At 36.3% G+C, this 11,811-nt stretch overlaps 1 protein-coding gene across 3 annotated transcripts in view; it reads right to left on the reverse strand.

Annotated features, from left to right (window-relative positions):
- Positions 1-237: 237 nt before the first annotated feature.
- SHPRH (SNF2 histone linker PHD RING helicase) overlaps positions 238-11,811 on the reverse strand; it is a 47,520-nt gene continuing 35,946 nt past the window's right edge. For all 3 annotated transcript variants that reach the window (XM_019612895.3, XM_010707141.4, XM_019612894.3), the window contains 6 exons: positions 11,484-11,672; positions 6,389-6,481; positions 5,804-5,890; positions 5,135-5,313; positions 2,225-2,305; positions 238-981 (listed from right to left, as the gene is read on the reverse strand). In XM_019612895.3, the coding sequence (XP_019468440.2) occupies positions 885-981; positions 2,225-2,305; positions 5,135-5,313; positions 5,804-5,890; positions 6,389-6,481; positions 11,484-11,672 (726 nt within the window). In that variant the 3' untranslated portion in view covers positions 238-884. The remainder of the gene's footprint in view (positions 982-2,224; positions 2,306-5,134; positions 5,314-5,803; positions 5,891-6,388; positions 6,482-11,483; positions 11,673-11,811) is intronic.

Here is an 11,811-nt window from a genome sequence, read left to right on the forward strand (position 1 = left end):
GTATTTTGAATATTTAGATTCCTGCATCTTTGAGGGGTAGAAACAGATAGAAATCAGGATGAGTAAGTGTACACAAACACCAAATCATTCACTTACCAACAGCTTAATTACTTCTCTAAAATTCTGCAACAAATGACTAAAAAACCCCAAAGCACTAAATTAATAATGGTTTCAATAGTAAGTGAAAAACATGTACATTAAGTTCGCATGTTTAACTGATTTCCAGACCAACACACATCCAAAAAGCATAATTTAATTTAGCATGATTTTGCAGTGAGTGAGCATTAACAATGAAATTTAATCATCACACAAATCTTTATGAATATCTAAAAGTCTAATACAAATATCCAAATAATTAGTAAAGATTAATTGTTTAAAGTGTTACCAGTAAGACGTTCAAGAACTTGGCAATAAATGCTAATAACCCTAGAAGCCCTTTCTAGAAGAATATTAATTTACAGTAATTCTTCCTAATAATTCTTTGTACAGTAAAAAAAAAAAAAGTATATTTGTGTTTTTCTGCTTCTCTTTCCCACTCCACCACCACAGTTTTGACCTCAGACTGAACCACCAGCCAATCAAACCTGATGGCAAAAATCCAGCAGTCCAAGATCTCAGTGTCAGCATCCAGCTCAAATGCTCTTTGGGAATTAAATCCACATTTTTGTTTAAAGCATAAAGTGCAAGTTTTCTCCAGTGCTATCAGAAAAGTGTGCTGCTAAGAATGTCACCACAGAATAAAATATTAACAATTAAAAGACTTATCTACTTCCAATAGCTCTCTTTAGGGCAGTTGTTAGATAGTGTTTAAAGGTATAGCAGGTCAGTACTATATACAGGAGATTATTATATAAGGTACTTTCTGATTTCATGAGCCAATGTTTTCACTCAAGTTCTTCAGTTTCCTCTGTAAAAAGGTCAGCCAGGTCTGCCACCGTCAGAACTGAAGCTTCTGACTGTTTCATGGAAGAGCTTGTGTGGCTGTAGGAAAAAATTACATTCAGACATCAAAGAAAGAATCAACTTAAGTAACAAGCAGTATGCACTGAAGGCCACGTGGTTCAGAGAACAATAACTGGCTATGAGCTCAGCAGAAGAAAACCCTTCCAACTAGGGAAAGTACATACACGGAACAGCCACGTCTCTTGCACAGATTGACTCCATCTACTATCCCTAACTGTGGTGAATACCAAACACTTCAGAGGCAGCAGAAGATGGGATAATCCACTCTGTCGTCTTAACATCTGGGGTGCTGGCTTCAGATTCCGAGCATAAGGTTTGATCCTACTTTCAGAACATCAACTCCCACTAAATCATTACATCACAGTATATTCATCTGAAGTTTATGTGCAAAAGTAGGGCCACTTCGCTGTCGGGAAACTGAAAACCATTCTTTCAGGGACTAAAGTTGAAATCTTTCTTAAGTAAAGCCAAAAATTTGCATGTAAATTTTTTTGGTCTCACCATTTTGACAGCAAAAAAAAAAAAACAAAAACACAACACTGGAAAAGTTACTCATTTTCCCAAACAAAGGCCTCTTCCTGGATTTTTTTTTTTTTTTTTTAAAATGTGTATAAGCAATGTGTACAGTTACAGAGATACAAAATTCTTAAGTTTTCTGCACAAAGAATGTGAATGCTGCTTTGTTTCAGACTTGGTATTTGTTACTTTGTTTTTGAAAAAACACAATAGTGGAAATTGCTGTCCATCTGCACACCCAACTGATGTATGAGCTGACATCTGAGCAACACTTACACTGACTGCAAAAAAATCAACCTATCTGACACACAAGTGTCAGTTGAGGTTTGTTGAGTTTAAAAATAAAGAAATAATAAGGTCAGATACTAGAGTTTACAAATACACGCTGTTGGTCCACTGGCATGCTTAGTAATATTCCATCTGTATCAATACTTTTATAGTAACAGAAATAGGTAAGCTGAAAAGGCAAATCATAATACATCACGTATTAACTAACTGGTCTTGTCTGAAGTAGAATATGCAAAATGTAAACAAAATACTCTTCAGAGAATTAGGATACTCTAAGCTTCCAGTTTCTTGGAAGAAGTTAAAAAAAAAAAAAACAATTTGTTTCAATTAAAAGAATCTGAAAGAGAATGAGTGTTTGTTTCGAAGACATGTGTATCTAAATGTAACGTAAGTATGTCCAAGAATCACCTTTTCAATTTCATTGCAATAATAACGTTTTAAAAATTTTAACACATACCTCCTATCTACAGTTTTTAGCATAGTCTGCATTCTTTCTTCTATTGTTGCTTTTATCAGGAACCTATGGACAATGGTAGACCTGAATGTGTTTAATAAAAAAAGAAAAATAAAAACAAAGTTTAGATAAGTTGTTACTCTCAGAAGTTCAAGACCACTTTTGTCTCATACTAATTATTTTTTAGACTCCTGGAAAAAAAAAAAAAGCAAAAAGGCATTGTATTTTAAGACAGAAATCATACAAGGTAATTAATAATTTCCACTGACATTTAAAGTCCATCTAAGATCACATGCTTTCACCTGGCTGTACTAAATGTACGTACTAAATGAACATAAATTGCATTAACTAAAGTGCTAAAGCAGATGTTAGGCAAAGTTTTACTTTCTTTGTCCCTATTTCTAAAAAAACAGTCCTCAAGAGTCTCCTGCGTGGTTTAGAGAAATGTCTTGGGCTCACTTTCTACAGGCAGTGTTTAAACTGCATTGTAACAAGTCACTCCAAGAGATGGAGCTCAATGTAATTACTGAAGCTAGCTTTAATAGCATTGTTCTTGAAGACAGCAACATTACATAAAAATTTGAAAGACTCAGTAATTGAAGTCAGTAATCATGACACTATAAACACCAGAAAAATGTCAAAAGTAAAAACGTCAGTATGCAGAGCCCTCCAGAGGAGGGCCTCAAAGATGATCAGAGGGCTGGAGCATCTCCCCTATGAAGACAGGCTGAGAGAGTTGGGGCTTTTCAGCCTGGAGAAGAGAAGTCTCTGAGGGGACCTTATAGCAGCCTTCCAGTACCTGAAGGAGGCCTACAGAAAAGCTGTAGAGAGACTTTTTATTAAGGTCACGTATCAAGGATGTGAGGGGAAATGGCTTTAAACTGGAAGACAGTAGATTTAGACTCGATATCAAGAAAAAATTATTTACTGTGAGGGTGGTGAGACACTGGAACAGGTTGCCCAAAGAGGCTGTGGATGCCCTCTCCCTGGAAGAGGAGGACAGGCTGGATGGGACTCTGAGCAACCTGGTCTAGAAGGAGGAATCCCTGCCCATAGCAGGAGGGTTAGAACTAGATCAATTTAAAGATCTCTTCCAATCCAAACCATTCTGATTCTACAATCATGTTTCTCTTAAACATTAGGACATAAAACTACTAGAGAGCATCCAAAGCAGGCTAAGATTGCAAAGGGTCTGGAGGGCAAGGTGTACGAAGATGTCTCTGGATTGGTTTAGCCCAGAGCTGAGGAGGGGCCTCATGGCGGCTGCAGCTCCTCACAGGGAATGGAGGGGCAGCGCTGAGCTCTGCTCTCTGTGACAGCAACAGGGCCGAGGGAACGGCATGGAGCTGCGTCAGGGGAGGGTCAGCTGGGGGTCAGGGACACGTTCTTCATCAGAGAGCAGCAGGCATGGAACAGGCTGCCCAGGGCAGTGGTCACGGCCCCATGCTGACCAAGTTCAAGGAACATTTGGACAATGCTCTGAGGCACAAGATGTGGATACTCTTGTATGGAGCATGGAGTTAGATGTAATGATCCTTGTGGGTCCTTTCCAACTTGAGATACTCTGATTCTGTGAACTTTCCATCAATTACCATAAGATGACTAGTACTCTAAAGCAATAAAGTGAGAAAGCTATTTTATAGAAATGGTAACTTGCATTATTCAAATAAGATAAACTTCCTTTTAAAAGAAATTATATTACCTTTTCCAATTGCAGTGAAGATATTCACAAAATACCCCATATCAACAGTGAAATCTCTCTCTGTACTTTCAAACTATCAGGAAATATTTTACCCCAACAGAGAAGGGCAGCTCAAGGTTATAATCATAGTATGATTTCTTAAAATACCTCCTTAAAATAAACCAACAATACAATGACAAGGAGTACTCAGCATGGAAAAACTGTTTCCTATTGTGATTTACTCTTTTGATCCTCATTCATACTCCTCTGAGCTTATGCGCCCTGTGTTTACAAAAACTACTTCCACAAAAGTGTGAACACTGAATACTGTTTCCATCTTGCAAGCTTATTGCAACTCTTAGATAGTTTTCCTTTTTTTTTTTAAACATAAAAGAAAATCCTTCAATTTTACCTATTATACACTTTTATAAAATTATTTTGAATTTGTATCTATATACACACACACAGTTTGAGCCATTCTCTAATCATAGAAAATGAAGAGAAATACTTGGAAAAAATACAGTGACAGATACTCTGATTTGGAACAATTCCCATCTAGTCTAGTAATCTGTCTTTGATGGGAGCCAAAGCCAGCAAAAGACTATTTAAAATATACAGAGAAGGTGTAAAAGACTATTTTTCCCTAATACTTTCTACTCTATACCCATAGCCATTTGCTAATCAAGTACTTGAATCAGATGTGGTATTTAGGAATTGCTATTCTAAATTTGCTCATTCTCTAAGATAAGTGGACAGGGTACTCATCTAAGACAGCGATTAGGGCATTCTCCCAAGTGGAAAGTGCACTTGAATACCGAGGCAATAATAAAGGCAGGAATGTTAGCTTCAGACATCCTGGTGAAAGCATTTTCTATCAAGAGAGATTATTCTCACTATAACAGCATTGATTTCAAAATAAACGTTATGCAGCTTGTAATTTGGTGCTGGGAATGACCAGACAGAATAAGCCTCTCAAGGAAACCTGAATGGGCAATTCCTGAACATAGCCCCATATGACAGAAACACGCTGAGTTGCACCAACCTCTAATCTGAGACATTTCTGGACACATCTAGAGGTAGAACTTCAACGTTAAAAGCTAAGGCTTCAAAGGCAAACAAATTTCCGCTATCTCCAAAACTGAGAAGTTCAGAGAACTAGATTTATTCTGACTACAGTACATGGCTCTATTTTGGACCATATCTAAACCTCTTAAAGCAATTTTAATTCTTACTTTGTCTGGCCAATACGATGAACTCTGCCAATGGCCTGAAGCTCATGTGCAGGATTCAGAATAGGTTCCACAAGGAGAACATGAGTTGCTTCTATTATGTTTAGTCCATTGGAACCAGTGTGAAGAGGTAGCAGCAAAATATTTATCTTGGGATCGTATTTAAATGCAGAGAGATTTTCCTGAAAGGCAAAGATCACAACAGTGTGATAAAAGCTCCTCAATTAAGACTGTGGAGAACAGCTTTATATTTTCAAATAATTATAGCAGATATGACAAGCCCCATACTGACAGTCTTGCAGCATGATTGATTGAAGACTAGTCATCACCAAAGATGAAGGCAGGTTATCAGGAAGGCAAGCAACACTGACTAGCATCTCATCCTTAACATTTCAACACTAGCATGAATATGCCAACATTACTTTTCAGGAGATAATTTATTGTTGTTTTTTTTTTTTTTTTTTTTTTTTTATCTCCAAAGGCTTTAAATTGTGGTTTTTGGTAAATACAATTTTTAGAATTAACCATTTGGAGATAAAAGATTCTGCTAAACACATTTCCTGCTCTTTCAGTTTCCAAAATGAAACAATGAAGTAGAAGGATCAAATTGATTTCTGTGACTTGCAATTTTCTCCCACTGAAATAATCTAAAGAAAAATATCCTTTATGTACCTGAAATTTACTAATTCCATTGATTTGAGAGAAGGTCATATTGTTGTCGTACAAAGCTTTAGCAATTATGTCCAACACATCTTGCCACTGTAAAAAAAAAAAACACAACAGAAGTAACTCTATTACAAACAGTAGTGACAGCTTAAATATACTAAGTCTACTAAAAGTACTAACATTTAAGGTTTAAAAAAAAAAATAAGCTGTATGGTAGAAACCATACCTTTCCTAAATCAAAATAAGAAAGGTAACTAAAATTCAGCTTAAATAAAAGAAACTATCAGTCAACTCAGAAATGGTTTTACTATCTATCAAAAATATATGGACATCACATTTAAAGACATATAGAATTTCTAATTTCTAACTCCTCCCATTCAAGTGTTTGTTGACAAGCTGTTACATCTGTTGACAAGAATTACCGATCACGCTTCAGGAAAAATGAATTGTTCTACAAATTCTCAAAACCATCAAGAGGCTGCACAGAATGACTCAATGTTCTGGTACCTAAAACCAAATCCCTGAGAATGACTGTTTTAAAGTCACAGAAAACACATACACAAAGACAAGATAGAAAGTGAAAATCAATACCGTTGAGAAAACCAAGGACTTAGCCCCTGGATCTTTAAATTGAATTCTCTTCAGTGTTCGAACCACAGCTTCTACTTTGGTGGAATGACTTCCCTTCAAAAACAGAAGAACAACATTAGTAGGGTAGTATGTTAAAAAACACCTTCTAAATTCATTCTTTTATTAAATAATTCTGTATCAGGACTCTTATATCTCAGAAAGATATTGACAAACTGTTCCATAAAGCTGTACTTTTTAAAAGAGAAAAAAGACAATACTTAAGTGAAGATTCCTGACCCATCTAGATGACAACCCTCCCAAGAAGAAACAGGGAACAAATTTAAACATTGCCAATCAAAGAATTACAGATTCACCAAGGTTGGAGAAGACCTTCAAGATCATCCAGTCCACCTCCGTGAGCAGCCCATTCCAGTGCTTGACCACTCTTTCAGAAAAGTAGTATTTCCTAACATCTAGCCTAAATCTCCCCTGGTGCAGCTTGAAGCCATTCCCTCTAGTCCTATCACCAGTTACACGACAGAAGAGGCCGACCCCCAGCTCACTACAGCCTCCCTTCAGGTAGTTACAGAGAGCAATAAGGTCTCCCCTGAGCCTCCTCTTCTTCAACTTGGAGGAATAATAGGTTAAGCAGCACTGAACTGCTTTTAAACCTTTCACGTAACGCACTGCTATAGGATCAGTGATGTATTACAGTACAAGCAGTAGTTAGAAGAAGGAAGGCCTACAGATGCATCTGTCTAATTCTGGATGAGGCAGAACAGGTAGTCCAAGTAAAACAACTGCACTAAACGTGACAACTAGGCTTGTTGAGGTTTAAATTATCAGCGTGTTCTTTACAAAGTTTTCCAAACTGATCTTTCCTTCCCTTCAAACTTATGGATAAGTTTTCACAAAAACAAACTGCATGAACCTTTGTTGCTTTTGTTTCTCACTCTAGCAGCACTAAAGTTACACTCTATACTATAATACTGTCTAGTTATCTCAAAATATTAAAAATCTAGTATGGATGATGAATGTAATTATTGAAGGATTGTGCACTGCCACAAAAACAGATTCTGCATTTATAAGTAGTTCAGTGCTTAGGGAACTCAATGCTACATTCTTCTCCTTATTCACTTTTGTTTCTGTAATCTTTCCCAATAAGCAGGGAAAAGGACTCTAAAAAAGTAGAATAATAATAAAAAAAGAGTTCTTTAGTATCCTCCTCTTTCTTTCAGCATGCACTTCGTATTACAGTAATTTTACAAATATATGTAAAAATATATATAAATATTAAGAAACCCTTATTTAATTGCTTATTAGTTCTCACACGTATAGCAATTATGAGCTCCACAAGATTCAACTTGACAAATAATGTTTTATTTCTGTCTGCACCTGTCCTCTGAACATTGAATTAACTATGTTGGCTTGCTACAATGATGGATCAAATTTACTCAAGTTATGCTGCTCACAGAACTGGTGGGGAAGGATGACAGCAGTATAAGTACAAGTTGGAAGCCAGTGTTTGTCTATGTGGTCATTCACGTGTTATGCAGTTAAGTGAATGCTCCTGAAGACCTTCTGTAGGCTGATCAAAGGCTGCAATAAGCAATACCACTGTCTTTCTGAAGGTCTTCCATAATGATTGCAGCTCTGTGTCATAGACATAGTAGCAACCCATTTTTTTTTCCACGACACCTCTGTTGCTCCTGGCAGACATGAACACTGTTTTCAAAAGTTGAACAGTTAACAATGCTTAGGTATTATGATCTGCAAGGATGAAAGACATTTGCAGTCTTACAGCTACTGCATGGCATAACCATCTTCAGTTTGAAGATCTGAAGCTAACTTTAGGCAATTCCTATAGTTTCCAGGATCATTTTTGTGTTTTTCTGAAATTATCCACATGTAATTCACTGATGACAATTCTAGCTAATCTGCTCCAAATGGGTTTTCCACAGAAATATTTCATGAAAGAAAAATGAAACAGAAGGGCAACCTCTTCATCCTCAGATCACATTTTATTTTATCCTGTTCTCGTAAAACCTTTCACACAATTAACGAAGTTTGTATAAATTTAGTGAAATATAGTCAAATTTACTCTAACAGCATCTAACACAATTTTAACGAATGGCTAAGTTAACCACTTATCCTTACCCTATTATGTTTCTGTAAATTAGTATAGTTTTGTTACTTCACATCACTTTCCTTTGCAGAAACTGCATTTACATTATTCAGAATCTTCCACTATTTGTAAAGCAATTATTATTATTATTATTATTATTATTTTTTTTTTTTTTTTTACATACAATATCAAATCTACTGAGAAACAAAAAGCAACTCACTAACTGTAAACTTCTGTTAGTAAGAAAACTGCATGCAGGAAGCCAATCCATGGCTTCCAAATCAATCCAAATTAATGCCATCAACCTGCGTATCTGTGTAGACAGAGTAACCTTCACACTCTTCCTCAAGTATCAATCTTTCCTGCTGATATTCTTCATTAGGATTACTTGTCTCAACATTCAAAGCTGGACACTCATGGCAAATACATTTTACAGGTGTGAATTCCTACAATACTGAAGTGCTACGCCCTCTCCACAGGCAGGGCATGAACTAAATTTCAGCTAACCATTATTTAAGTGTCTTAATAATCTTTCCAAGCTTTTAATACTCCAGTATTTTTGCCAAAATGAACAAAAGAAACAAGTCAGCTTTCACTGTTTTTCTGGCAGTTTCTTGCTGCAAGTTCTACCCCTCCCCCAAAAAAACTCCCACAAGCTTATCAAGTCCAATTTTTCCTTGCTAGAAGACACAGTAGCTGTAGCCAATGTTGTTGATTTTTCCACCCATTAGACTTCCTGTGACTCACACATTACAAATCTGACTTTGTACACAATCACTTAGAGGAACTATGATGGAGAAAAAAGCCAACAGTACAACACTCAAAGTGCTTACACTTTTTGCTCTATTTTTTAAAACATAATAGCAAAGTGCAGAGAGCTTTTCGTCCCACTGCTTACATCATACTAGAAAATTTTAGATTTGTCATGGAACCAACAACTGACCAAAGCTTTGGTTCACAGCACGCGCACACACAATGAATTTTGTTCTCAATATTTACAGTGAGGTGATAGTAATAGAAGTATTCTATTATGAGGCCTTTGTAAAGGCTAACTGAACAACAAAAATTACCCAACTCATTAATCATGCACCTTGAAGTTTGTTATTTTCTTGAATATCCTGGTTAGAATACATAAATAGATGAGCCAGTTCTAGTTAACAAAGAGCACACATTAGAATCAAAACTACAAACAATGTCTCAGATGACAGGCTAGCGATACCCACTGTAACACTAACCAGAGAGTGGAAGCCTTTACAGAAGCATAACATACAGTAAAGCTTTTTCTCAGTATAAAACACTTCCTTTCAGGTCTAATTCAGTAACTTCACATGGCTAATACCAGCAGAAAGCAGCAAGATGTATACAGCAAAAAGGAAAAAGAAGTACTGAATATTGAAAGAGATCAGAGTGACTGAGAGCCTTCAGATGAAAGCAGAAGTGATGAATAAATGACGATTGTTATACATGCAGCTGAAGATGTTGAGGCTATGATTAATATTTGACAGTAACCACGAGCTAGTTATCTTTTGTAAACAACTGTCCTTAGAGGACTACAAAGTGAAAAGTTAAAAATAATTCTGTCTGATTTGATAGTAGATACAGTTAAGCTACAGTACAAATTGTTCCTCTTTAATGAGATAATACAAAATGCAAATTTATATACCTCAAGTTTCCAATGCAAACATTTTATGTATGGCAGTAGATGACCTGTTCCTTCTGCATTTTGCTCAATAAATTTAGTTGTTTCATTTTATTTAAGTTGGTTCTTTTACTTTAAGTAACTTACCAAACGTATTTGGAGTTTTCTTGTTACAATCAAGATTCTATATCTAGGCATTTAATAAGCAGTATTTTCAAACATGTCTAAAGTGAAGTCCTCGTAATCAGCACTTCAAAAATGCTGTCTATTTACTCCCCCTGGTGCCACATGCTGTCAACTACCTTAACTCTAATAATTTCATTTATAATGCATCTACTTAAAAAGAAATACCAGTTCAACAGGAAGGCTGACATAGCAGGCACAAGTACAGCAGCATTAACCAGCAAAAGTCAGCAACTCTAGTATACCCACAGGGTTCAATGGAGAGTTGCACAGGTAACATATGGAAGTCTCTCAGCATGTTATTACTTTTAACTATACTAACCAAATAAAAACTATGATTGTTACAGCCAGATGTATCATAATCACATTCTAGAAAAGACAGCAGTATCACCTAAATGAAAATATTATGTCTTTTACCTTTTTTAATTCAGCACGGCCAGAGTCTCCCTTCCTGATTTCAGTTTTCGTTTGCCCATAGTTAAAGAGTTGCATTTTTTCCCCCCAAATGATGGTTTGTATAGCAGACATTTCATTGGTAATCAAAATGCAAAACAACTACTGTATGCAGGAAGCTCAAAAAGCATTTCAGATGACTAATCTTTGGTTCAGAATCAGGATTTATATCCTCTGGCTAATTATGAAGTTTTATCAATTAACTTTTTATTCTAATAGTCTCATCACAGAATCATAGAATGGCCTGGGTTGAAAAGGACCACAATGATCATCTAGTTTCAACCCCCCTGCTATGTGCAGGGTCACCAGCCACCAGACCAGGCTGCCCAGAGCCACATCCAGCCTGGTCTTCAATGCCTCCAGAGATGGGGCATCCACAACCTTCTTAGGCAACCTGTTCCAGTGCATCACCACCCTCTGAGTGAAAAACTTCCTCCTAATAGCAAACCTAAACCTCCCCTGTCAGTTTAAAACCATTCCCCCTTGTCCTATTACTATCCAACCACATGGATAGTGGCACATATAGTGAGAAGCTAGGTGAGAAGCTTTATTTTAATAGTTTTATTTTAATTAAGATGTAATTTTTAATCCATTTACCAGGTGCACTTAAAAGACTATGCATCAAAAATACATCCTCTTTCACCTCACTTCATGTTTTGTGCAACAAAACATTTCAATACTAAGATTGGATCTGCAAGCTTACAAAAACATTTTACCTTAACAGGAATATCATCCTCTTGATTTGCAGTTTCAGCAGTAAAGACATATGATATTTCTTTATGAGATGTTGTCTGCCTGCAAATGGCGCATTTAATTGAGCTCCGGCGGGTGCCAACACTGTACTGCTCTATGATGATAGCTATACACTCATTACAAAAACAATGCCCACACGTCAGCACAGCCCACTGTACAGGGAACAGAAAAAAAGAGCAACAGTTTCACATAACATGAAGGTAAAGCAGTTCCTTAATACATATTAAATTACATTTTCGTAGCAAAATTATTTTTATCGAAGTCATCAGATTAAAAATGAAGAATTTTAGA

This window comes from Meleagris gallopavo, chromosome 2 (genome assembly GCF_905368555.1).
Source record: "Meleagris gallopavo chromosome 2, MGAL_WU_HG_1.1, whole genome shotgun sequence".
Classification (NCBI taxonomy): domain Eukaryota; kingdom Metazoa; phylum Chordata; class Aves; order Galliformes; family Phasianidae; genus Meleagris; species Meleagris gallopavo.